The sequence below is a fragment of the Ictidomys tridecemlineatus genome, chromosome 5, assembly GCF_052094955.1.
Source record: "Ictidomys tridecemlineatus isolate mIctTri1 chromosome 5, mIctTri1.hap1, whole genome shotgun sequence".
Taxonomy (NCBI): domain Eukaryota; kingdom Metazoa; phylum Chordata; class Mammalia; order Rodentia; family Sciuridae; genus Ictidomys; species Ictidomys tridecemlineatus.
This window is the reverse complement of record NC_135481.1, coordinates 97,612,502-97,640,319: the sequence shown is the minus strand read 5'-3', so window position 1 is coordinate 97,640,319 and position 27,818 is coordinate 97,612,502. Positions and strand designations below refer to the sequence as shown.

General features: G+C 38.2%; 3 protein-coding genes across 9 annotated transcripts in view; 2 read left to right on the top strand and 1 right to left on the bottom strand.

The window, feature by feature from the left end:
• The first annotated feature begins 33 nt into the window (after positions 1-33).
• On the top strand, positions 34-14,495 carry Acyp1 (acylphosphatase 1). 2 transcript variants are annotated; one of them, XM_013356874.4, is made up of 3 exons: positions 34-196; positions 5,947-6,038; positions 14,101-14,495. In XM_013356874.4, exons 1-3 carry the CDS (start codon positions 34-36, stop codon positions 14,314-14,316), a joined length of 471 nt encoding a protein of 156 aa, XP_013212328.1. In that variant the 3' UTR covers positions 14,317-14,495. The 2 variants fall into 2 exon arrangements, with proteins under 2 accessions (XP_013212328.1, XP_005321302.1); XM_005321245.4 differs by lacking the exon at positions 34-196 and adding an exon at positions 5,567-5,615.
• The window catches only part of Eif2b2 (eukaryotic translation initiation factor 2B subunit beta), a 47,887-nt gene continuing 33,419 nt past the window's right edge, over positions 13,351-27,818 (bottom strand). The window contains exon 8 of the mRNA XM_078050564.1: positions 13,351-26,982. Coding sequence (XP_077906690.1) covers positions 26,939-26,982 — 44 coding nt within the window. The 3' untranslated portion in view covers positions 13,351-26,938. The remainder of the gene's footprint in view (positions 26,983-27,818) is intronic.
• Mlh3 (mutL homolog 3) overlaps positions 16,040-27,818 on the top strand; it is a 33,101-nt gene continuing 21,322 nt past the window's right edge. For 3 of the 6 annotated variants that reach the window (XR_005729938.2, XM_021723787.3, XM_078050561.1), the window contains exons 1-6: positions 16,041-16,192; positions 17,408-20,754; positions 23,139-23,237; positions 23,914-23,999; positions 24,834-24,938; positions 26,627-26,699. Coding sequence is in view for 5 of the 6 variants with exons in the window: in XM_021723787.3 (XP_021579462.1) it covers positions 17,469-20,754; positions 23,139-23,237; positions 23,914-23,999; positions 24,834-24,938; positions 26,627-26,699 (3,649 nt within the window). In the remaining variant the exon portion in view is untranslated. Of the gene's footprint in view, positions 16,193-17,407; positions 20,755-23,138; positions 23,238-23,913; positions 24,000-24,833; positions 24,939-26,626; positions 26,700-27,818 lie in introns of all 6 variants that reach the window. The other 3 variants (XM_078050563.1, XM_078050562.1, XM_078050560.1) reach the window with 2 other exon arrangements.

The following is a 27,818-nucleotide window of genomic DNA, read 5'->3' as shown; positions in this document are numbered from 1 at the left end:
CATCAAAGAAGAACTTGTATTTTTCTGAGAACGATGCTCCCTGACCTTGGGGTGTGCCCGTCTCTGGCAAAGGGCGGAACCCCTAGATGTGCCCCAGAGTCATCCCGCCGCAGGATTCCGGTATCCGTCTGGTTAGCCGGAGTGGGCCTGCTGATAGCCTTTCTTAGCACGCTCGGCTGCTCTGCACGGGCCCCAGGTATGGCTATATGCTCTCCGTGCTTTCTTCCCTTGCCAGTACTTTGGAGCTTGCTGTCAATTTTTCTTTTTCTTTTTTTTTTTTTTTTTGTTTTTTCCCTACGCAGTCTTTCCGGGGTAGTTTTTGTGGCCAATCTAATTATTTTAATATTATAATGTTTTCTCTCACTTGGTAACTCTGGACGTCTCTACTTAGGGCTCAGGAATGACTCAGCCAAATGTAATGATAATCAAGTTAACTACCGGATCGGAAATAATCAGGCATAACTTGGTTTCGACACTAAATGATACTCTAACTTTTTGACATCAGAAGAGAATTTATTTGTCTTCTTCATGCTTCAGTTAATTTGGGTAAGCTGTTTAGAACAGGCAGCTCACTTTTTCCCTACTCAAAAGATTCCAGCACATGGAAAACAATGTAGACAGCAGCAGTCGGTGTTAGCACTTCAGCATGTCAGATTGGAGCCGTCACATGTTAACAAATTTCTTGGTGGGCCCTCCAAGGGCAGTTCTTTTATTCCTATTCCTAGTTGACTCTTCTTTTTCTTTTTCTTTTTTTGTACCAGGGATTAAACCCAGGGCTACTTAACCACTGAGCCACATCCCCAGCCCTTTTATGTATTTTTTATTTTGAAACAGGGTCTTGTTAAGTTGCTTAGGGCCTCACTAAATTGCTGAGGCTGGCTTTGAATTTTCCATCCTCCTGCCTCAGTCTCCTCTGCTGCTGGGATTACAGATGTATGCAGATGGGAACATACCCTACTCTGCTTAGGGCCAGGTCATCTCAGCATCCCCCTGTCTCTTGTCAACTTCCACAGCTTGGCGGCAAGCTAGTAGAATTTCCCAGCATGTTACCCTCCCTCTGACTGCCTTCCCTCTGCTTTCTGAGAAAGAAGGGCCTCTCTCTTGAATTTCTTTCAGAGCCCTCAAGGAATTGACTCCATCACTTTACCCCTCCATCTTGTTAATCTCCACAGGCTCCTTTTCTTCAGTGTTAAAATACATATAACTGTTCCCTACAAAACAAATCTCATTTCCCTTGACCTGTCACCTCTGTATTAGGATCCCACTCATTCCCCCCCACACCCCTAGGGGAAATGGAACCCAGGGGTTCTCTACAACTGAGCTCCACCTTCAGCCCTTTTAAATTTTGTATTTTGAGATAGGGTCTTGCTAAGTGGCCAGGTTGGCCTAGCGCTTCCTGCCTCAGCCTCTTGGGATTACAGATGAAGGCCACCATGCCCAGCTCCACAAGAGTTCTTAATGGAAAACTACATTTGCTGCCCCCCCCACACTCATTGTCTGTTCCACTGTGGTCTTGCTGTTACCCTCTCCAGTTTATTTAATTGCATGGCTGCCAGTGACCTTCTCATGACCAAAGACAAGCTTCTCTTTCAAGCCTACTCACTTGACATTATTGATTATTCACCACCTTAGAACTCTTTTCACTTGCTCCTGGGCCTTCTTGGTTTCTTTTTTCATGTCTTTGCTCCACCTTCTTCCAGGTCTCTGGCATTTATGTCTTTTTTCCCACTTGTTCTCTAAATTTAGGTATTCTCCTGAGCCCTCTTTCTTACTTTTTACATATGTGCAGTTCCAGACATTCTCTTCCTTTTATCAAATGCTGAAATTTCAGGTTTCACCTATGTTTAAATGCTGTCCAGCTGAACTGTAGCCTGTCTCCGTAGTTAGAATTTTCCAACTGCCCATTTAACACCTGCACATGACTGAGCCTCAGGAACCTCAAACTCAGTGTGACAGAACACAAAGCTCTTAATCACCTCTCTATCCCCAGTCTGCTGCTTCTCCATATCCCCACTCCTGCTCAGAGCAAGATTCACCTTCCACACCTTCCTTTTATCACCTCTTTCTTCTGACTGACCTGCAGGTCCTGTTGAGTTTGCTTCTCAAATGTCTCCCATAAGTAGCCCTTCCTGCCAGGCACCGTGGCAATGGCATATTCCTGTAATCCTAGCTACTAGAGAGGCTGAGGCAGGAGAACTGCAAGTTCAAGACCAGCCTCTGCAACTTAGTGAGACCCTGTTTCAGATTTTTAAAAGGACTGGGGATGGAGCTCATTGATAGAATGCCTGTGGGTTCAATTCTCCTTACTGTGAATAAATAAATAAATAATGTCCCTTTGTTTTTCGTGCCCTAGTTGAGTTCTTCCATACTTCTCATTGGGATGCTATCATGCTTCTTACTGTTACACTTGCCTTTAACATCTGCTCCCAAACCCATCCTTCTTGTTGCTGCCAGACTAATGAGTCTAAATACTTCTTTCTTGGCTTTATTAAGATTTTGTTGAGGGGCTGGGATGTACCTCAGTGATACAGCACTTGTCTAGTATGCATGACGCCCTGAAGAAAAAAAAAAAGATATAATTGAAGTCAAGTATGCTGACACACATTTGTAATCCCAACTAGCCTGGCTGCTGAGGCAGGAGGATCACAAGTTCAAGGCCAGCCTAGACAACTTAGCAAGATCCTGCCTTAAGTTTTTTTTTTTAAAGGGGACTGGGAATATAGCTCAGTGGTACAGTGCTTGCCTTGTATGTGCTAAGGCCCGAGGTTCAATGCCCAGTACTGCAAAAGAGAGAGAGAGATAATCGAGATAATTGACAGGGGCTGGGGATGAAGCTCGGTGGTAGAGCATGTGCCTAGCATACATGAGGTCCTGGGTTGGATTCCCAAGTACCACATACACACTTTTTATTTATAAATCTATAAATAAAAATTGTATATATTTATAGGGTACAATGTGATGCTTTAATATATGTATACATTGTGAAATGATTAAATTTAGCTTACTAAATACTGATCCTATCATTTTCCTCTCCTGGTGAAGACTCCTTCACCTATAGAATGAAATTGAAATGCATATTTAGCATGGCATTTCTATTAGGTCCAACCTATCTTTTCATCCCTGCCTCCCCTGAATAAACCCCAGCGTCTAGCCTAGTAGGTCTTAACCCTGGCTGTGCATTAAGATTTCTTAAAAAGCTGGGCACTGTGTAGCACATGCCTATAATTGCAGCAACTTGGGAGGCTGAGGCAGGAGAATCACAAGTTTGAAGCCAGCCTGGGCAACAGCATGAAACCTTGAATCAAAATAAAAAGCAAAAAAAGTACAAGGATGTAGCTTGGTGGTAAAGGGTCCTGGGTTCTTTCTCCAGTACAAAAAAAAAAAGTGCTCAAAGAATATATATCTTGGGTGAGGCTCAGGCATCCATAGTTTTAGAAGCTTCCCTAAAAGTCCTAATATGCAGCCAGGGTGGAGAGCTCCTGGTTTAGTTGTGGTGACTTCTTGTACTGTCTCCTCTCAGTGGTACCACCTTACCACAAGCTCCACAAACTGGGTGGTGGTAGTCATCGAATTTTGGAGAATGGACTCTGGACTGGCTGCCTGGAATCAAATCATCAAATTGTGGTCATGTAACTCTGGAAAACTACTTTCCAAGAACACTTTCCGAGTCTTCCCAGTCAGAATTACTCTCTGCTCCTTCTAACATTTTCTATCTGGTTCATATTGAGCAGCTCTCAGTAGGTGTTAATGGAATTGAAGTGCCATGTCATGCATTGAATTATCATTATGTGCATGCATATTTATCCCTTACACTAAATTGAGGGCAAAAATTATATATTATTCATCTTTGTATACCATATGATCCCCCATACATTGAGACACTCAATAAGTTTTAAATTCCGGAGAAAACCTTTTTTAAAAATGAATTTTAAAGAAATAACATCAGCCAGGTGCATCATTCACTGTTATTTTCAAATAATTTCATGTACAGCATTAAATTCAGCTCTCACTTCACTGGGGGTTTTAAGATTCTGTAGGACCTGGATCCTTAATCTATAGTGGGGAGCTAATGGAATGATGAATTTCCATGTCTATTGTTGCAAACCCACCTCACTATGCCAAGTCTGCCAACCTGGCATATTCACAAATGGAGTCTTACAGAGGGATGTAATGCATATAAGCAATATACAAGCAATCCAAAGAGGAACAATAAACATCAGTTTTCCTTCACAGACATTCTTTTTCTTTCTTTTTTTTTTCTTTTCTTTCTTTCTTTCTTTTTTTTTTTTTTTTTTTGGTACTGAGGATTGAATTCAGGGGTGATTAATCACTGACCCACATTCCCAGTTCTTCTTTTTTTCTTCTTCTTCTTTTTTCTTTATTCTGGCACAGAATCTTGCTAAATTGTTTAGGGCCTCACTAAGTTGCTGAAGCTGCCCTTGAACTTGCAACCCTTCTGCCTCAGCCTCCCAAATCGCTGGCATTACAGGAGTGCACCATTCATACATGTTTTTCTGGTGGGGGGGTCCTGGGGATTGAACTTAGGGGCACTCAATTACTGAGCCACATCCCCAACCCTATTTTATATTTTTTATTTAGAGATAGGATCTCACTGAGTTGCTTAGCGCTTTGCAGTTGCTGAGGCTGATTTTGAACTTTTGATTGTCCTGTCTTAGCCTCCCAAGCCTCTGGGATCACAGGTGTGCACCACCATGCCCAGCTTCATACACATTCTTAATCATAAGGGTGGCTGGATTTAAATGTTTGAAAATTGACTCTAATTTTAACAAATGTCACCTACAACACCCCCTTGACAATTCCCTTTAGACAAAAATAAATTCATGAAATTTGGTAATTTGGTTTAGACTAAGTCAACTGAGATTCTAGAGCCATGAACCATTTGCTTGTGTGTGTGTTTCCTTTATTTAGTTCTTCAAGCATCTTCTTAGTAAGGTAGTCTCTGATGGACAGCTTCCAGAATTCCAGGAGAAATAACCTCCACCAAGATGTCCTGTATCTCCCCCCCTGCTAGGCATGACCCCAAATTGAAAGAGTCCAGAAAAGTGGCATGTGTCCTATTCAGTTTATTTATTTATGATGTTTAATGTCTGTTGTCTGACTCCCAACTCCAGAATTTAAATTCCCTTAGGGCAGGATTCTGTTGTGTTTACTGATGTATGCCAAGTGCCTAGAACAGCGCCTGGTCGTCCTTTTACTATGTGTCAGTGGTGTTTATTGAAGGCTGTCAGTCGGTGTTTATTGAATGAATGAATGTATCCCAGTGTTTCTCGCCGCCTATGCCTTTTAACTTTTGAGAATCTCAGAAGAGGGGTACACTTAGCGACTGAGACGGGTTACGGGGTGAGTCTATGGAAGACAGGAGACAGACACTGAACACATACCCAAGTCGGGCGCACATCCGCTGGACCTCCAGTCCACTGGGCGGGCTCAGGGGTAAGACGCCCTCCCTGATTGGTCGAGCGAGGTAATGGGCGTGCCAGGCAGCGAAGGAGGAGCCGCACTCTAAACTTCCGGGAGCGGCCGTTTGCGCGGCTGGGGGCGGTTGGCTAAGTGGTCGCCGGTGTGATTCGGCCCCCTGTGGGGAAAAGAGGCGGGTGAGCTGGGGAGAGGGCCCCAGGGCATGGCCCTGAGTTCGATTAACCCTGAGTGTTGTGCGAGGGGATGGGAAGGAGCGGGTCAGCAGGTGCCTGCTCCTGAGGAGCTTCTACCGGGCCCAGGCTCCCTCCCCAGGTGTCTTCCCGTTATTCACAGGCTTCCGTTTATGCAAGTCCACTCACTTGCTCTTTGGAGTCCAGGGACCTTGATATCCGGGAGAGGTTGCAGAGGTGATGGATGGAGAAGGACCATATGGCCCTTTCTTTCTGCCTGTGGATTGGGGGTCCTGGGGTCGTCCTTTACTATTTTTGCTTTCCTGGTCTCTGACAGGTTTGAGCATGGCAGAAGGGGACACCTTGGTATCAGTGGATTACGAAATTTTTGGGAAGGTGCAAGGGGTGTTTTTCCGCAAGTACACTCAGGTATGTGGCCTACAGGCTTTGGGGACATGCCTAGGTTATAATTCTGGGAACCAGAGACGCATTTCTGACATGTGAACTGGAAGAAGCTGGCATTCGGTAGCTGAATGGTAAGGATGTGAAAATGCTTTGCAGTTTGTAAAACATGATGTAAACGGAAGATTCTCCTGATGTTATTATTGTTCTGTTAATAACAGTGGTGTCTGAACATGTAGACAAACTTGTTAACGGTCTTTTTCTTCCGAAGGGGAATATGTCTAGTTCACCTTGTTGTGGTTTTATCAAACCTAGTCACATTTGTTGTAGGAAGGCTACCACTCATCGAGGAAAAATGGCCTTTAGAAGAACTGATCATATTTCTGTAAATTAAGTTATTACTTCAATCATACCTGCTACATTTTCTTTATATATATATATTTATGTATGTATATATTTATATGTATATTACATAAGCATAAAGACACACATATATAAAGACATACACACATATATAAAGACAAACATATAAAGACATACACACATATATAAAGACATACACATTTATAAAGACTTACACACACACACACACACACGTTTTTTTTAGTTGTTGATGAACCTTTATTTTATTTGCTTATTTATATGTGGTGCTGGGAATCGAACACAGAGGCAAGCACTCTATCACTGAACTACAACTCCAGTCCCATAACTGCTACATTTTATTTCTCTCTCCAACCTTTATCATTTCTCCAACCATCTCCCAACATCCCAACTGAATTCCTTTCTGTTCATTTTAGCTGTGGAAGAAATTCGCCTTTTCCAGCTGAAGATTTTCTAACTAAAAATATTTTATCCTTTCCAGATTACCTAGGTAATGGTAACACAGAACATGGAGTCTGGTATTCCTACTATATTAATAGAGAGTATTTGAGGAGATAAACTGTTACCTCTGTTTTAGTGTCAGTAATCTTCCCTTAGCATGCACACACACAAGTGCAATCTCAATTTCTCTCCTGCCTTCTGCAGGGAGCTATCAGACTATTGCCTCCTACTCTGTGTCTAATTCCACTCTGTGTTCAATGGGTAATGAGTTAGGATTGCCAAACTTTCCAGGTACTACACTGCTGGGACTGTGGTACTCAAAATTCAAACCTGAATCTTTGTAATAGAAATGTCAATTGTTAATACCTCTTTTTTTTTTCTTCAGAATTTCATTTTATTGAACACATTTTTTAAAACAAGCACCTCTTAGCAATTATAGTTTAAAAAATAATAATATTCCTCCCACTCTGTCAATATCTCTTATTCTAATTATTTGCATATCATTTCTTTCTGTTTCATACTCATATGAGAAGTGCTTGTTGAAAAGAGAGTTGCTGAAAGTCATTGCAAGAGCTAAGTTCTAATTAGTTTGGCTGCCAGTGCAGAGTAAGTTTCTGTGACTTAATAAATCAAGGTGACAGCTTCAAAGATTAGTCAAAGTTGCTCAGGGAAAAGGACCAGATAGTATATAGTCCATCTTACTATACCTGCCACCTTTTACCCTGGGTCAAAGAGAGAATAAAAGAATGCAGAAAAACAAGTAGTGGTTAGGAAAACTACAAGGAAAATGTCATTTAAAAATTAGATTGTAGCTTATTCTTTACCATTTATAATCATTTAAATATTTTTTAACAGTTGTCTTATTTTGCTATAGTCACTTTGCATGTCAATATCATCTAAGTCCTGAATTAAATTTCATCACTTCTAGAGAAATGAATGAGAATATGGGAATGGGCTGTTTTTTAAGTTGGAATATAATTCACATTCCATAAAGTTCATCCTTTAAAAAAGTATAATTCAGTGGTTTTTTGCATATGCACAAAGTTGCACACTAATTTCAAAATATATTAATCATCCCAGAAAAGAAAACTTACCTGTTAGCACTTACTCCTTATTCTCCCAGCCCCTGGCAACCACTAATCCACTTTCTGTCTCTATGGAGTTGCCTGTTCAGGACATTTAATATTAAAATGGAATCATATAAATGTGAACTTTTGTTTCTGGTTCATTTCACTTAACAGTGTTTTCAAAGTTCATCTATATTGTAGTATGTATCTGTATTTTGTTCCTTTTTATGGTTGAATAATATTTCATTGTATGGATATATTTTATTCTATTAATGAATGGACATTTGCATTGTTTCCTATTTGGGGTTATTAGGAATAATGCTGTGAACATTTATTACATGTATTTGTGTAGACAGTATTTTCTGTTCCTTTGAGTATATATACCTAGGAGTAGATTGCAAGGTCATTTGACAACTCTGTTTAACTTTTTGCGGAACTGCCAATTTTTCCAAAACCACTAAACCATTCTACATTTCCACCACCAGTTTATGAGAATTCCAGTTTTTCCAGATCCTTGCCAACACTTGTCACTACCTTATTTAGTACAACTATCCCAGAGGAAGTGAGGTAGTAGTCTCACATTGAGAATTTTTGTCATTATTTGTTTTGTTTTCAGGTATCAAGGAGTTTAAAAGGATTTAGGTCATAATGGAGAACATACAGATCAGTAACATAAAGATAATTGGAAAATCCAAAACTATTTGGAAACTATACAACATGTTTTTCTAAAGTTGTGGTAGAATACACATAATGTAAAATTTACAATGTTAACCATTTTAAATATACAGTTCAGTGACCCTCAGTAATTCATGCATAGTTATGTTATCATCACCATTATCTATCCATGGAATTATTTTTATCTTGCAAAACTGAAATTCTGTATCCATTAGCCACTAACTCCCCATTTTTCCCTCTGCCCAGCCCCTAGCAATTGTGATTTTACTTTTCCTGTTTATGAATTTGACTATTCAAGGTAACTCATAAGTAGAATCAGTATAGTTCCTTTGTGACTGGCTTATTTCACTTAGTATGATGTCCTCAAGGTTCATCCAGGGATCATGTATCAGCATTTCCTCCTTTTAAAAATCTGAGTAATGATTCTGCTGTACTTGTATACTCTGATTTTGATTTGCTTTCTCCTAATGTCTAAGATGTTGAACATCTTTTCATGTGTTTATTGGCATGTGAAAGAAGATACTGCATATCTTCATTGAAGAAATTTCCACTTAAATTCTTTGCCTAGTTTTTTGAGTTATTTTTTTTCTTATTGATTCATAAGAATTTCCTATATATTCTGGACCCTAGTCTTTTGTCAGATGTATGATCTGCAGATATTTCTCCCATTCTGTGAATTATCATTTCATTTGATAATGTCCTTTGAAGTACAAAAGTTTTTCTTTCTTTTCTTTTCTTTTTTTTTTTTTTTTTTTGTGCCAGTGATTGAACCCACGGGTGCTTAACCACTGAGCCACATCCCCAGCCCTTTTTATTTTATTTCATTTTTTATTTTTGAGATAGGGTCTTGCTAAGTTGCTTAGGGCCTCACTAAGTTGCTGAGCCTGGCTTTGAACTTGCAGTCTTCCTGCCTCAGCCTCCCAAGCTGCTGGGATAACAGGCACCCGGCATAGTTTTTAATATGATGAAGTCTAATTTAGCTAATTTTGCATGTATTACATTTAAGAAACCTTTGCCTCATCCAAAATCAAGATTCATGCCTACGTTTCCTTCTAAGACTTTCATAGTTTAAGCTTCTAGATTTAAGCCTTTAATCAAGTTTGATTTTTTTTAGTGTTGGTATTAAGAAGTCCAATCTTATTCGTGTGTGTGTGTGTGTGTGTGTGTGTGTGTGTGTGTGGCGATTGAACCCAAGGTCTTGCACATACTACATATGCAGCTATACCCCAAGCCTAACTTCATTCTTTTGCATATGGATATCCAGGTGTTCCAAAAGTATTTGTTGAAAAGACTAATATTTCTTCCATTGATTCATCATAGCACCCTTTTCAAAATCGTAAGTCCATAACGGACTCTTAGTTTTCTTCCATTGATCTGTATGCCCTTTTTTATGCTGATACCACATTGTCTGAGTTGCTGTAGTTTATTTTTTATTTTTAACCCAGGACCTCACACATTCTAGGCAAGCGCCCTATAACTGAACTGTACTCCTAGCCCTTTTTATCTTGAGACAGAGTCTTGCTAGTTGCTAAAGCTGGCCTTGAATTTGCAGTCCTCCTGCCTCAGCACCTGGAGTAGCTGGAATTACAGGTATGCACTGTAGCTGCCTGCTTCGATTATTGTAGCTTTGGAAAAGTTCAGAAATCAGAAAGTAAGTCCTTCAACTTTGTTCTTCCCTTTCGTGATTATTTTTTAGCTATTCTGGGTCCCTTATGTTTCCGTGTAAATTTTAGGGAAATTTGTCAATTTCTGCAAAAAAAAGATCTGAGATTTTTGGATAGATTGTGGTGAATCTATAGATTAATTTGGGAATATTGCCATTTTAATATGAAGTCTTCCAGTCCATGAACATGGAAAGCCTTTTTATTTAAATTTTTGTTCTTTTTCAACAATGATTTGTAATTGTCTACTTCTTTTGTTAAATTGATTTCTAGGCATTTTATGATTTTAGGTGCTATTGTAATTGGGATTGCTTACTTAATTTGTTTTTCAATTGTCCATTGCTAGTGTTTAGAAATATAATAGATTTTTGCACACCAATCGTGATTCCTGTAACCATGTGAACTTGTTTATTAGCTCTAGTTTATGTGTGTGTTTGTGTTCCTTGGGATTTTTAGTATACAGAGTATGTCATTTGCAAGTAGAGGTAAGTTTCTTTTTTCCTTTCCGAGTGCCTTTTCTTTTTCCCTGCCCTGAGTACAACCTCAAAGATAATAAATAAAATTTTGAATAAAAGTGGCAAAAGCAGATATCTTTGTTTGTTCCTGCTTTATGGGAAAGCTTTCAGTGCTTTCCACTATTAGGTATGATATTAATTATGGGCTTTTCAATACTCCTATCAGGTTAGGAAGTTCCCTTCTGTTTCTAGTTTCTTGAATATTTTTAATCATAAAAGAGTTTTTGAGTGGTTTTTTTTTTACATTATTGAGAGGATTGTGTAGTTTTGTTTTATTCATTAATATGGCATATTAAATGGATTACTTTTTGTATGTTGAACCAACCTTGCATTCTTGACATAAAATGCAGTTCGTCTTGTTATGTAATCTTCTTTATATTTGCTGGGTTTGGTTTGCTAGTATTTTTGTTGAGGATTTTTGCTTCTGTGTTCATAAAGGCTATTGGTTGGTCTAAAGTTTTCTTTTCTTGTGATGCTTTTGATTTTGGTATGAGGATAATGCTAGATTAATAGAATTAGTTGGGAAGTGTTTCCTCTTCTATTTTTTTGTAAAAATTTGTGAAGGATTGGTGAATTTCCTTAATTATTGATAAAATTTCTTTGAATTCTATCAAAGAAAAGCCATTTTGTCCTGGGCTTTTTCCTTTGAAGTTTTTTGATTACTAATTTAATCTCTTATAATAAGTCTGTTCAGATTTTCCATTTCTATTTCTTTTTTGTTTAAAATTTTTTTTTGTAGTTGTAGATGGACAGAATACCTTTATTTTAGTTGTTTATTTTCATGTGATATTAAGGATCGAACCCAGTACCTCACACATGCTAGGCAAGTGCTCTGCCACTGAGCTACAGCTACAGCTCTCTATTTCTTCTTGTTTCAATTTGTCTTCCTAGGAATCTGTCCTTTTTACCTAAGTTGTCTAATTTGTTGGCATACCATTGTTCATAGTTGTCCCTTTTTTGTAAGGTTGGTAGTTATAGCCCCTCTTTCATTTTAATCATTTGAGCCTTCTTTCTGTCAGTCTAGCTAAAGGTTTTTAATTTTGTTGACCTTTTCAAAGACTAACTTTTGGTTTTATTTATTTTCTTCATTTTTATATTCTTTATTGACTTCTGCTCTTTTTGGGGGTTGAGGAGGATGGTTTCAGAGATTGAACTCAGGGACACTCAACCACTGAGCCACATCCTCAGCCCTATTTTGTATTTCATTTAGAGACAGTGTTTCACTGAGTTGCTTGGTGCCTCGCTTTTGCTGAGGCTGGCTTTGAACTCCTGCCTCAGACTCCTGAGCCACTGGGATTATAGGCATGTGCCATCTCACTAGGCTTATTCTTTATTATTTCCTTCTGCTTGCTTTGAGTTTCATTCACTCTTATTTTTCTTTTAAGATGGAATTCTAAGTTACTGATTTGAAAAGACTTTCTTTTTAGATTGCAAACTAGAATTGGTGATCATAATCCTTAATTTTTTTTTTAAAGAGAGAGTGAGAGAGGGAGAGGGAGGGGGAGAGAGAGAGAGAGAGAGAGAGAGAGAGAGAGAGAATTTAATATTTATTATTATTTTTTTTAGTTATCAGTGGACACAACATCTTTGTTTGTATGTGGTGCTGAGGATCGAACCCAGGCCGCACGCATGCCAGGAGAGCACGCTACCGCTTGAGCCACATCCCCAGCCCATGCTATTCTTTAAAAAAAAAAAAAAAATTGTAGTTGTAGATGGACAGCATGCCTTTATTTTATTTGTTTATTTTTATGTGGTGCTGAGGATTGAATCCAGTGCTTCATATGTGCAAGACAAGCACTCTGCCACTGAGCTACAGCCCCAGCCCACATTATGCTATTCCTTAAGAAATTAAGAGAATTGAGTGCACAAATAGACTTTTCAAATTTTGTAGTGTTTTACTCATTCTCAGGAGTTCACTGCGTTTAAAGATTTGACTGTTATAACCCTGTGTGCTCAAAACTGCACTATCAGTCTGATAGTTATTTACCATATATGGTAACTCTATGTACTAGAGATGGCCAACTCCCCTATGTTAATTTGAAGTAGAACAGTGCAATTGTTAGTCAGTTGGATAAAGTCCATTCTCAGCATTTTTCTTTTACGTTTTCTCCTCTGGCACTTAGCAATGCATGCTGTAGGTGTCTCCTGTTTTTCTTCATTCCTTAATTTCCTCCCTTAAACAGTTATTTGACCAGAGTCCCTTTTGTTCATTATGCAGACATGTCTTTGCTTTGAACCTAACTGATTTGATGGATGCTACAGTTTCTTATCATAGATTTTTTTTTTCCTGCTCTACATAAAGTTTTGTTTGGTGAACTCAGCAATTTCCCACATTTACTGGGTCACTACTCTGGCATTTGGACATGCTATCATGTTAACTCCCATTTTCTTTTGTAATTTACATATTAGATATATTACTTTATAATCAATGACCTTTATACTATTCTAATTATATATTTACACAAAAATAAACTTATATCTAAAATATTGCTACCTTTTTTCTAAATGTTCAAGTCTTGCCATAGCTTAGTGACTTAAAGGATTGAAAAAATCCTTAGTGACTTAAAGATTGAAAAAAAAAAAAAAGCCACTACAATGATTAGTTGGCTTTTGTAAGTTTATTTAACTTTAAGGACATTATGATTATTTAGACAAAGGAGAAGAAAGTCAAGTGAAAACCTAATAGTTATGTAGTTTCATGAAACTTGGTGTTCAGAGACTGGTCACAGCTGTTTTCCTTCTCTAGGAGGCTGACAGAAAGTGGGCTTTGAATGCAACATAAACATGTTGGGTTAGACAGTTTCTCTACAGTACAAACAATGGATGAGTTGCCCAGAAAATTGCAAAATACTCTTTAATGATCTTTAAAGATATAATGGACACTAATTCATCTGGATATGTTTAGGTGTGGTCCTGGTTAAAGACAAAGGGAAGGATCAGATAACTTCACGCTTTTTCCATTTACCATACCCAATAGATTCTTGATTAAGGTTAAATGAACAAGTTACAACCCAATATCCTAAAAAACAATCTGCCTTCAGGGATCATTATAAAAGCATCTGTTTTGGACTTAAGTCTTCAGTACTTAACCAAATTTACTACATATTGAAAAATTCTAGTGCCTGGGTTTTATAGAGTAGAAGGAAATGGAGTCAAGTGGCCAACACTTGATGTTAAGATCAGTAATGAGATCCTCCTTGCTGTCTTTCTGTTTTGACTTTTCTGGACAGTATCAAATTAGTTTCAGTGGCTTGATTCTAGGCCAAGATTCTGGCAAGCGATTGTAGTCTTATTTTGTTCGGTCTCACTGGATCTGTCTCTCTCTCTCTCTCTCTCATTCTCCCCTTAGGCTGAGGGTAAAAAGCTAGGATTGGTAGGCTGGGTCCAGAACACTGACCGGGGCACAGTACAAGGACAATTGCAAGGTCCCATCTCCAAGGTGCGTCGCATGCAGGAATGGCTTGAGACAAAAGGAAGTCCCAAATCACACATTGACAGAGCAAATTTCAGCAATGAGAAAGTCATCTTGAAGCTGGATTATTCGGAGTTCCAAATTGTGAAATAATGGCCTGAATTTAAATTTTCCAAGAAAAACTCAGTTTTGGTTTTTATTATTAATATAGAACTATTCTGTGTTCAATATTAGAATTAGTTATTTTTGTATCAAATATTTGTAACTGTATGTTACATGTGTGATGGAACACAACTTTACACCATTCTAATAAAACACTTTAGAACCATGTACTTACGTTTTTTGTTTGTTTTTGTTTGTTTTTTTCTTGTGCTGGGGATTGAACTCAGGGCCTTGCACATGCTAAACAAGTACTGTACCACTGAGCTACATCCCCAGCCCTGTTTATGCTACTTTCTTAAATCCTTAGTGAACTGCCTTTGGGGCAAAATGAAATATTTATTCAATAAACATTTGTGGGAGAAATATTTTTGAGATCATTTAAAGAAATCTGAAAGAAAAAGTTAGCAGTTACTTTGAATCATTTCTTTAAGTGTTTTATATGAAGTTTTCTTCAGGAAACTGCATGCCTCATAAGAACAAATGCCACCAGTTTAATTTGTTAGCAGTTTCAATGATGTTTTGGACTAATTACTCTTAGTTTTCTGGAAGTTTTGCTGTCATTCCTTTCCTCTAGGTAAGAGATTCACATAAAGTAATGTTATTGGCTGAATTTGATCCTCCCAAATTCATAGGCTGAAGTCCCATCCCTCCATCTCTGAAAGTGACTATTTGCAAATAGGACTTTTAAAGAAATAATTAAGATTAAGTAGGCGCTAATCCAATCTGACCGGTGTCCTTACAATGAAGAGGAAATTTGGACACAGATATGTGTATGAACAGCCTTTTGAAGCCAGTGCACAAAAGACCATGTGAAGACAGCTATTCACAAAGCAAGGAGAGGCCTCAGAAGAAATCATCCGTGCCAGAACCTCCTGAACTACGAGAAAATAAATTTCTGCTGTTTAAGCCACCCAGTCTGGTATTTTGCTATGGAGCCCTAGCAAACCTAATACATGCAGTAATCAGAATTTTACTTCATCAGCCCCAGAAGTCTGATTTGGTTTGGTTAGTGACTGAATATATTTCCAACAGTAAGTAGGCTTAATATTTTGTCATAAGACCCAATTTTTTAAAAAACAAGGTTTCAATTAAATTGAAACAGCAGAACTGAGGATTGGTTAACAACTCCCAAAGCATTTATTCTCAGTGCTCTTAAAGAGTTCTGCTTTTCGTTAGGAAAGAGGCTGCCATGGCATTGGGAAGATACCAAAAAAATCAGTGAAGGGAGACCTAGTGTCTTATTTGTAAACTGAGAGTTGAGCTAATTTCTCAGTCTGTTCCAACTCTGTAAAATCATTCTAAGATGGAAGGTTCCAGATTTGGTCACTGAATGCTACCATAGGTCAGACACAGTTCCTGGCCGTGGGGTACAGCAGAAATATAACGGACAAAAAAACCAAACTGTCACATCGTGTATATTCTAAGGGGGTGCAGGGGATAAGCAAATAAACGAAATACACTAAATTAAATGGTATGTGCAAAGGAGAAAAAATGAGAAAGGATAAAATAAAATTACCAGAAAGAGGCCGGGCCCAGAGACTAGTTCAAGGCCAACCTGGGCAAATTAGTAAAAACCTGTCTCGGAAAAGAAAGGGCGGCGGGGTGGGGGGCGAGTGGGTGGAAGGGGGATGAAGACGGAGCTAGGGAACTTGGGCTGGGAGTGTGTGAACGCTGGCCGGGAGCGAGAGCTCTCGGGCAGGTAACACCTGTGCGCATGCGTGCTGGGTGTCGTGGGCCGAAGCGCGCTCGCGGCCAGTCCGCTGTGAAGCGCATGCTCGTGAGCTCGCGCGCACTCACTGGAGCCCAGGTGCACGCGGCCGGCGTCCGTGGCGGTTGATATCCGAGGGTTGGTGAAGCGCATTTCGAGGTGATTTGGGGGAAAGCACGTGGCGAAAGGACGATCCCGCGAGCTCTTCTACCTCCAGAAGGGCTGTGGTGGCAGCTGCGGGCCAGCCTTTTGAAGCCAGTGCGCTAGAGCCACGCGAGGCCCCTGCGGCCTTCCGACTGCGCGGGCGCCTTTAGCGGGTGACCGGCGAGTTACGTCGCAGGCGGGGGAAAGGGAGGGGGTGGAGCCTGAGGCCTGCGAGACCGGGCAGGAGAGACCCGGCCTTCGGTCTCCTGGCCTTGGTAACTCCGCACTCGCAGGACTTGGGCTGTTTCTCCAGGAACCTTGGCCCTGGAAGTCCTGGGATGTAATAGGAAATCGTTGCTTTGGGTTTAATCAGAATACTTATTAAACACTCACCCCACCCCACCCCGTATTCTGTCCTCTGCTAAATTAACCATCCGAGGTTCTGCAATTACAAGCCCTGGTTTTACGAGGTTTGGAAAACCAGCCACCTGCAAAGGAGTGCAGCCATGCTTCCCTCTCACTTATGAAGAAGAGTGGGGTCCTTTACTGCTCACAGAACCTTAGTTTTTCCTGCAAGAAAACTTAAAAATCAAAGGCTTATATGCAAAGGAGTTTCTCTGTCTCATCCATTCTGTTCCCAGCCTCTTCCCTGAGGCAACTACTTTTAACCAGTAATAATAACAAGTCATCATAATCTCTTAATGCCTGTCTCTTCTTGATAGAAAAGTTGGACTTTTTTATTTCCTCCCGTGGCTTTACCTTCCTACTTACAATATCTTAGCACTTCATTATAAGTTTTTCTAAAAGTCATGGTTATTGTGTAATGTATGTTACGAAACTAGCTTGGATTTTTTTTTTTCATGAATAATTTCTAGCTAATGTTTCTTAGCTGAATTTAATTTAGGCATCTGTTTTTGGTGAAGTGGTTAGAATTTCGAATACTGCCTTTACGGGTCAACATCAAGTTAATTACGATTTCACTTAAGGACATGTGGGATTTAGAAAGAAGCAATGAAATTATGAATGCCTCTTTGGATGTTAAGTCCATTGCATCAAGCATTAGTTGTGTGATCTGTCTAGAAATAAGAGGGATAATTTTGTTTTGTTTCATAACTTGGTTTAATAAGAGATTCCATTTACCTCAAATGATATTTCTTCATATAATACTTGAGAGAAATGGATAATGCTGTGTAACTCTGAAACTTTGATAGTGTTTTTTTCCCCCAATAGGCATTTATTTCCATTCAGAGAAGGAAACCAGTGCCTGGCATTGTCATCACCTCTACCTGCCATGATCAAGTGCTTGTCAGTTGAAGTACAAGCCAAATTGCGTTCTGGTTTGGCCATAAGCTCTTTAGGCCAATGTGTTGAGGAACTTGTCCTCAACAGTATTGATGCTGAAGCAAAATGTGTGGCCATCAGGGTGAATATGGAAACCTTCCAAGTTCAAGTGATAGACAATGGATTTGGGATGGGGAGTGATGATGTGGACAAGGTGGGAAATCGTTATTTCACTAGTAAATGCAACTCGGTAGAGGACTTGGAGAACCCAAGGTTTTATGGTTTCCGAGGGGAGGCCTTGGCAAGCATAGCTGACATGGCCAGTGCTGTGGAAATTTCATCCAAGAAAAACAGGACAATGAAAACTTTTGTGAAACTGTTTCAGAATGGAAAAGCCCTAAAAGCTTGTGAAGCTGATTTGACTAGACCAAGTGCGGGGACAACCATAACGGTTCATAACCTATTTTACCAGTTACCCGTGAGGAGGAAATGCATGGATCCTAGACTGGAGTTTGAGAAAGTCAGACAGAGGGTAGAAGCTCTCTCACTCATGCACCCTTCTGTTTCTTTCTCTTTGAGAAATGATGTTTCTGGTTCTATGATTCTTCAACTCCCTAAAAGCAAAGACATATGCTCCCGGTTTTGTCAAATTTATGGTTTAGGCAAGTCCCAAAAGTTAAGAGAAATACATTTTAAATACAAAGAGTTTGAGTTGAGTGGGTATATCAGCTCTGAAGCACATTACAATAAGAATATGCAGTTCTTGTTTGTGAACAGAAGACTGGTTTTAAGGACAAAGTTGCATAAACTTATCGACTTTTTATTAAGAAAAGAAAGTACTATATGTAAGCCAAAAAATGGCTCTGCCAGTAGGCAGATGAATTCAAGTCCTCGGCATCGGTCTACCCCAGAACTCCACGGGATATATATCATCAACGTGCAGTGCCAGTTCTGTGAGTATGACGTGTGCATGGAGCCAGCAAAAACTCTGATTGAGTTTCAGAATTGGGATACTCTCTTGGTTTGCATTCAGGAAGGAGTGAAAATGTTTTTAAAGCAAGAAAAATTATTTGTGGAATTATCAGGTGAGGACATTAAAGAATTCAGTGAAGATAATGATTTTAATTTATTTGGTGCTACTCTTCAGAAACATGTGTCCTTAGATGAGAAGCATGACCAGGGCGGTTTCCAGGAAGCGTGTAATAATATTTTGGATTCTTATGAAATGTTTAATTTGCAGTCAAAAGCTGTGAAAAGAAAGTCTACTATAGAAAATATAAACACACAGAATTCTGGGGATTCAGAAGCTATTAGAAGAAAGACAAATGGCTCATTTTTGTACACTTATGAATCAGATGGCCCCAGTCATAGTAATATGACAGAGTTATCATTATACAACAAAGACAGCTGTTGCTTAGAATCAAGGATGTTAGAACAAGAGACAGTTGAAATATCAGAATTAAGAGAAAGTGAGAAACATAAAAAATCTTGCTTGGAACATAACTCTTTAGAAAGTCCATATGGAATCAGTTCAGAAGTGTTTTCAAGCCCTTTTCAGATACAACATCACTTTGAGGAGAGTGGAGTAGATTTAGAAGTACAGAAAGAAAGTACAACTGCTAGTGGCATGGCTGCCAACATCTTGAAAAACAAAAGAATTCAGAATCAACTTGAGAGATTTGAAGGTGCTACTGAAATGGTATGCCAGTCTCTGCCTTTTGAGACAGGATTATTGAGCTTACATAGTGCTCAGAGAGAAAAAGAGCCCAGTGATTGTGGAAGAATAAATGTTTTTAGGTATGGACAAGTAAAATTGTGTTCCACTGGCTTTATAACTCATGTCCTTCAAAATGAGCAAACTAAATCAACTGAAGCAGAACATTCATTTAAAAATTATGTACGGCCTGGGCCTGCAAGTGCCCAAGAAACATTTGAAAGTAGAACATGTCATTCATTTGAGACTCCAGACATCAAAGGTTTAACCAGCATTCTAAGTAAAGAATCTGCTCAACTGCTGAGCAAAAATTTTTGCAGACAAAATACAAGTTATGGGCTAGAGAACAAACCTATAGCAAAATGCAAAAATGTTACTGTTTTTCAGGAAGGTGATAAAGAATCACACACAGGTTGCTTATTGCCCAATATATCCTCTTCTTTCCCTTGGTGTAGACAAGTTTCAAATGGTATTAAGAAAACAGATAAATTGATTGGTTCCTCCAAACCTGTAGGCCCAAAGAAGCTAAGCTTGACTTCACAACTAGGATCTTTAGAGAAGTTTAAAAGGCACTATGGAAAAATTAAAAATCCTGTAGATATAGAAGTGGAAGAAAATAATATTGAAGTTATTACCAATCTTGGTCCTCAAGTCAAACCTGACACTCTACTGAAAGACAAGAACCACTTAGAAAATTCTGACGTCTGTAAAATCACTACTACAAATTGTATCAACTCAAATGGTAGTTGTCAACCAGTAAGTCACATCCTGTGCTCAGAGAAGTTTCCACTTTCCAAAGAAGATTGTTTGGAACAACAGATGCCTTATTTGGAAGAAAGTCCTATAACTCTAATGGAGTTATCTCACTTGAACAGAAAACCTTCGGATGTTGAGAAGTCACCTGAATCACTGGCCTCTAAATTATCCAGACTGAAGAGCTCTGAAAAAGAGGCTCAAACAATGGAGATTAGGAATCATTTTATTGAACTTCCAAATTCAGATTCCAGCAGGGAAGACAGTAACTTGTACAGTGGGTTAAACCTAGATTTTTGTAAGTTGTTTAAAAATGAAACTGAAAAAACAGACAGCAGCATCCTCCCAAGGTCAGATACTGTCATTGAGGTTATTGAGGATAATTCCCTCAATGAAGACAGTGAACTGCATTCAGGCAACAACAAAATGGAGAACACTGCAAAACCAGATACTTCTTTGGAGTTACCTTGTAGTGATTCTAAAATTATCGCTCAAGATTCAGATGTTCTCATCAGAGCTTCAGAGCAACAGATAGGAAGTTCTGATTCTCCCAGTGGAATTTTAATGAATCAGATAGAAGATACCATAGCCAACCAAAATGGAATTTGTTCCTGGAGTGAGAAGTCTAAAGGAAAAGCTTGTTCTGAAAACGAAGAGTCAAACACATGTTCTTTGGATTGGCAGCAGCATTTTGATGAAGCCCTGGGAAGAATGGTTTATATTAACAAAGTCACTGGACTTAGCACATTCATTGCTCCTGCTAAGGACATTCGGACTGCTTGTACTAAAGACCTGACAACTGTAGCTGTGGATGTCATACTTGGGAATGGTAAGTAGTGTTCACTGGCATGAAGTACTTTTGAAGATGGGAATAATGGCCAGGAGTAAGGGAATTGTCCAAAGAGATGATCTCAGCAGACAGAGCTCTCAAAGACTGATTATAAAACGTGTTTTATGGTATACAAAAATTCTCCAACACTAAATACAGAAATACAATGAAGGGTTCACCTAGGCTGTAAGTGTATGTGTACACATCTATGAGTGTGTGTATGTGTAAGAGGAAGGGCAAAACAGCCCATTTTAATGAAAATGGAACTATTTAATAGCCTAGAAGATCCACAGTGTTTCCCTATCCCATTTCCCCCCTTCCCATAACTCCTCTAGAAACTTTTCTTTAAAGAAATGAAAGTTTCTCTCTGTGGCTTCCAGGCTAAGGGTAGAATGATTTTGTAATCATCCTCCATTTTCCAATAAAACCTATGGCTCAGTGCAGTACTATTTTATGAACTTTTCCCCCCAGAAATTAGCACTTAACCATAAATTTTCAAAATATAGGCTGAATATATACTGTCATAACCATACTTTTCGAGTGTACTTTATTATAATGCATATGGTAATCCACTTGATCTGTTTTTGGTATAAGAAGATGTTATTCTGGAGCATAATAATGTGACTTTTAGATCTTTATGAGGTTACATTAGAGCTTGGACTAGAGCTCTAGGTTCTCAGGTCTCAGTCAACAAAGTGACATTGTTTTGGCAATGTGTTGAGAGCCAGATGTTGGAGATGGTAAACCTGCTTTCTGTCTGACTATACTCTTGGCTTTGCACTAGGAGGATTAAGTGTTAAATGTGCATCCGTATTATGAGTCTTGAATGCTGCAAAAGAATGGATATTATATGAATGTAAATGGAAATTAGCTTATAATTTTTCTTTATGATGATTATATCAAGCAGGGGCCTCTGGCTTTATATAAGTTAAATAAGACCTTTATTTTTCCTTGTTTTACAATTTTTTCCTTTCGAAAAAAGATAACTTTGGGTAGTTTCAAAGTATTCAATAAGAGGAGAAAATGCTTCTCTTTCAGTATTGTTCCGAAGACTATCAAGTTGCTCTTAAGGCAATTTTATGTAGTTTTCAATCTAGGTCATTTTAGACCTGATTTTCACAGAATGCTTATCAGAAGTAAATTTAAGGCACCAACACCTCATCTTCCTGAAATGCAACTGCTTCTGATATGGTGCCAAGAGATAGTTGGGTTACATTCAACTGCAGATGATTATTGCCAAAACAAAAGGGAAAGTCTTAGCTGCCATACTCAACATAAACATTTTCTCCTGCTAATTAAATCTAGATGTTTAAACACTTCAATCCACTTAACTTTTTGGAATAGTTTATCTTTTAACGAACTTTTTGAAGGTCATGTTAACTGATAGTTTCCTAATGAAGAATATCTTTGTATAGAAACAAGTTCATAACAAGATGATTCCTCAGCATCCTCCACTCACGTGGAATGTTACCTTTCTGGAAATAGTTTGTGCACAGTGGTGCATTAGGACATGGTTAAACCAAAAATAAAAATGTTACATGAGATAATTTCTGTTGAACTGGGGATTGAACCCAGGAGCCCTCAACCATTGAGCCCATATCCCCAGACCTTTTTTATATTCTGTTTAGAGACAGGGTTTCACTAAATTGCTGAGGCTGGCTTTGAACTTTGATTCTTCTGCCTTCACCTCCTGAATCTCTGAGATTACAGGCATGTACCACCATGCCCACAAGAAATTATTAAGAGGTAAATTTTATTGTGTAGAAGAGAGGATACTTTATAAAGGTATTTTTTTTGGGGGGGGAACCACGTGTTGAACTCAGAGATCTTAATCACTGAGCTACATCCCCAACGCTTTTTATTTTTTATTTTGAGACAGGGTCTTGCTACTTTGCTTAGGGCCTTGCTAAATTGCTGAGGCTGTCTTTAAATTTCTGACCCTCCACCCTCAGCCTCCTTAATTGCTGGGATTATAGATGTGCGGCCACCATACCTGGCAACATTGTAGGATAATTAGCAACATTTCTGGCCTTCATCTGCTAGATGCCAGAAGTACCCTTCACTCAAGTTGTGACAATGAAAAAATGTCTCAGACATTGCTGAGTACCCCCACCCTATGCAAAATTGTCTCCCATTGAGAATCACTGTGACTTTAGTGTCTTCACTCTGTCTGGTATAGATGAATAATTGGACTAAACATTAATGTGGATGCCTAAATTAGCAGATTAATTTTATTAAAGAACTTCTGATTCTCAAGCTAGTGTTTACTAGTCTGCTTTATGTCTTCATTCAGTTTGTAGAGAAAGAAATTTATGTGATTTAATTTTTAATAGTTTATTTGTATGTTGAGTTTAAATTTCTAGGTTTTTCTTTTTGATATTTAGGGTCTCAGTACAGATGTCATCCTTTTAGAAGCGACCTTGTTCTTCCTTTCCTTCCAAGAGCTCGGGAAGAGAGGACTGTGCTGAGGCAGAATAACAGAGGTGGGAACACTACATTTCTGGGACACCTCTTATATACCTACTACCTAATGCAAAAAACAAAGCAGGGTTGCATTATTAAGCCTGATCAGTGCCAGCTGTGTCTTACTGGAGCCAGAAACTCCCTGCAGCCCTATTTAACAGCAGAACTAAGTAATTCAGTGCATGCATTTAGATCAGAAATTACTTTTCCAGACTTGAGGTCAGTACTGGGTGATTATGCATAGTCTGTGGTGTCTTGTGATTGAGGAAATGTTTGTTATTTTTAAAGATTGGAGTTGCACTCCAAGTTATAGTAGTTTGATCTAAGCAAAACTTTTTGGAAAAAGTTACAGACATTTTTGTTTGTTTGTTTGTTTCTAAAAATAAAAAGTATATTTTTACCTAAAGGCAGTGAGGCTACTATTTTGAACCATAGTTTCTTCTGGACTTGTATTCTGAAATCTTGCTAACAGTTTGGAAAAAATCTATAATGTCAGAAGTTACAGTCACAACTCTAGTTTTAAAAGTAACATACCAAACAACTTAGAGATATAGTGTAGCAAACTCTGAACATTTGTAGAATATTGGAATATTATGTCTGATCCTTAGTCTTGAGGCTGCAACCAAACAGGACAGACTATTCATTCTTTTTTCCTAAGCTTCATGATGCCAGCTTCATCTGTCTCCTTTGTCTTAGATGCTGTGGATGATGCTGTTGGTAGTGAATCCCTTCAGTCTTTGTTTTCAGAATGGGACAATCCAGTGTTTGCCCGTTACCCAGAGGTAGGTCTGTAGCAATTTTTATTTGCTGTTATTTTAATTTGAATTTCATTTAAGCTGGGTATGGGCATGAATAGCTATACTAATTTGTAATTATGAATGGAAACTAGGCATGTTTGCAAATGATTTATTTGGAAATTAATTTTTAACGTAGAGAGGAGGAATCATCATTTTGGAAGCTCAGGCAATTTGAATTAAATGTGTATAATCAGTGTACAACAAGTGAATGCATTTACCCTGACCTACAGCTTTAGTAAAATATTCAGAGTGATGATAATAAAAGCATCATTAGATAAAGCAGTGAATCTTCTATTGAACAACAGTTCATTGTTGGACCTGGGTACATGTTCTGTTCTCACTGCATTATCACAGAATGTTCTATGTGTGTTAATGAGGGTGTATAATAGGTGAACATTTGACTACTGATTCTTCAGTTAAGCTATCTTTAAGGACTTGATCATGGAGCATAGACAAAGTGTTCTGAAACAATATTGGTTTTTGTCAGTTATTTTGTTTATGAACAAAAAAAATGTTAAGGGAAAACTGGAGAATGAAATTGACCAAATTATATTGTTATATAATGTGATTTAAAATGTGATGATGAATTCCATTATTGTGTATACTTACAATGCACCAATAAAAATTGTTAGTTAAGACTAATTCTTGGGACATTTTTAATCTATAAATTCCCTGAGTTCAACCCACCTTTTTTAGATTATTTGAAAATGAATGCTTTTAAAGGATTTTGAAATCTGGTAAAACAGACATAAAAAATCAAATTTATGTTTGTAGATATAAAAAATTAAAATTTAAATAATGGTTTTGATGTCTCCCTAGGTTGCTGTTGATGTAAGCAGTGGCCAAGCTGAGAGCTTAGCAGTTAAAATTCACAACATCTTATATCCCTATCGTTTCACCAAAGAAATGATTCATTCAATGCAGGTAAAAATTGACTTTGTAATCAAACTACACTAGCTCTTGTGAAATTGGAATAATTTAATAATTGAGACCACATTTGCCAAAGCACTTGGGGCTTATTTTGTTTGTTAATTTTTATTTGTTTTTTGTTCTGGGGCTTTTACCCAAGGGTGCTTAGCCACTGAGCCATATCCCCCAGCTCTTTTAATTTTTTTAATTTTGAGACAGGGTCTCTCTAAGTTGCTTAAGACCTTGTTAAATTACTAAGGCTAGCTTCGAACTTGCAATCCTGTTGCCTTAGCCTCCTGGAGTCTGGAGATTACAGGTGTGCATTACCACACCCAGCTGTTTGTTAAGTTTTATTGTACCTTTTATCATCAGAAGTAAAAGTAAGGGATTAATTATAATTTCAAAGAAAGAAATGTCCTTAATAGTGTAAACAAGTTTGAAGGTAATGAATTGTAGATTCAGGCTTACAGTTTCAAGGAATATTAACACATTTCTATAGAGAATTATATGTAGATTTTGTGTGTGTGTGTATGTATCTGTATTTTAGGAAGGGTAACTGGGGATTGAACCAAAAGGTACTTTATCACTGAACTAAGTCCTCATCAGTCCCCCCTACCCCACTCTTTTATTAAGACTGGATCTCACTAAATTGCTTAGGGCCTCACTAAATTGCTGATGCTGGCCTTTAACTTGGGATCCTTCTGCCTCAGCCTCCCAAGTCATGCAACACTGGGCCTGGCTTGATTTTTATATTAATTGATAGGTCAACAAATATCAATAAATAATTTGTAAATCATTACTGTCCTTAACTAGGCAATAATGCATTTTTTAAAAAATGACCCTCTATTGTGTGGGGCTACAAAGACTTAGGGAACCCCAGACTGATGAGTTCCATTAACCAAAGGGACCCCTGCTTTTGCTTTTCTGTTTTGCTCTCTATGGCTCTCTCAGCCTCCTTGATTTCCAGTTTGGAAACAAATTAGGAAAGCAGATAGAAGTAGGGGAACTCCTAAGGTGGCAATGACCTGGTATTGAAGCAAGGGAGCAGTTGGTTATGAAACAGACCCTGGACAGTGGAATAGGCTAAGGGATTTTGGCGGGGGGTGCCTCAGATATCTGGACAGAGAGGAGCCATCAAGGTCTGAAGCTATCAGGGACTTTTTACTGTTTTAATAAAGTAACTCTTCCAGAATGGTTTTTCTTGCTTTCACATAAACTTTAAAAAGTTATTTTAGTTCTATTTGTTAGCAATCTGTGGTTATATTAATAATACTCTGGTCATATTACTTATTACTAAGAATCACTCTATTGGGAAATTTTCTCATCTACTCTAAAGAGTTATTAGTCTGTTTCTCTTACATCCTTTTTTTTTTTTTTTTTTTTTTTTTGTCTTTCTTTGTGGTCTCCCTCTTTTCATATCTTATGATCACTCTACTTGTCCATTCTCTCTCTCTCCTGGTACTGGGGATGGAACCCAGGGTTGTGCAAATGCTAAGCTAGCTCTTGGAGCTACATCCCCAGCTTAATTTGTTCATATTTTTTACCTTTCTTAAGGATTCCCTCAGGTTTGGCAGCACCTTATCTCAGTCTTAGATATGAATGTTATAATGTAAACTACTCTAAAATACAGTTTTGTGTCCTATGCAGATGAGCCTTTGTTAATTTTTATTTAGCATTGTACCATTTCTTTGAATGTATGGCAGGTTCTTCAGCAAGTGGATAACAAGTTTATTGCCTGTTTAATGAGCACTAAGACTGAAGAGAATGGCAAAGCAGGTAAGAATGGAGGTTAGCCTCAATTAATAAGCCAGCTAGTTTTCTGATAACTTCTTTTTTTTCACATTACTTTATTAGGTGATAACTTCTTTTAAGGTAATTTTTAGTATACAATGCAATTTCAATGATTTGGATAGATGAAGAAAAACCCTCTAAATTAAGAATATTATGAGGGGGCTGGGGAGGTGGCTCAAGCGGTAGCGCGCTCGCCTAGCATGCGTGCGGCCCGGGTTCGATCCTCAGCAGCACCATATACCAACAAAGATGTTGTGTCCGCCGAGAACTAAGAAAAAATAAATAAATGTTAAAATTCTCTCTCTCTCTCTCTCTCTGTCCCTCTCTCTTTAAAAAAAAAAAAAAAAAAAAAAAAAAAAAGAATATTATGAGGGGCTGGGGATGTGGCTCAAGCAGTGGTGCGCTTGACTGGCATACGTGTGGCCTGGGTTCGATCCTCAGCATCACATACAAAAAACAAGGATGTTGTGTCCACCGAAGACTAAAAAATAAATATTAAAAAATACTCTCTCTCTTTAAAAAAAAATTTAAAAAGAATATTATGAAATAGCAGTTTTAAATACATTTAGTTTTATGTATATACACATGTATCATAAATAAGACACAGATTAAACTATTAATAGTAGCTGCCTCGGGAGTAAAAATGGGGGTGGGCAAAGAGGGAAATTTAATCTTTTACTCTAAAATATTTTATATTGTTAACTTTTTCATAATATTTTTATATTTTCCCTGTATAATAATAGAAAGCTTATATAATAAACCCTGTTAGGTTTATCAAGAATTATTCAGAATCACTTGATGACCTGATTTAATGAAAAAATAATAGTTCATACAGAACTTTAACTTATACAGCATATACTAAATGCCTGCCCCAGGCCCTAGGGATACAATGATTGGGAAACATAAGTATGAGGAGTAACAATTACACAAACACATAGTTTTAACTGTAGTTCTTGTTATGAAGAAGAAATAGAAGATGCTGTAAGAACCTGTTTTGTCAGGGAGGTCAGAGAAATGTTCTCGGTGAAATAAGGTCTGAAATATGAGTTAACTAGGTTTAGAAGATGGGGAATAATGTACACAAGTTGTGATTCCTTCCTGTTT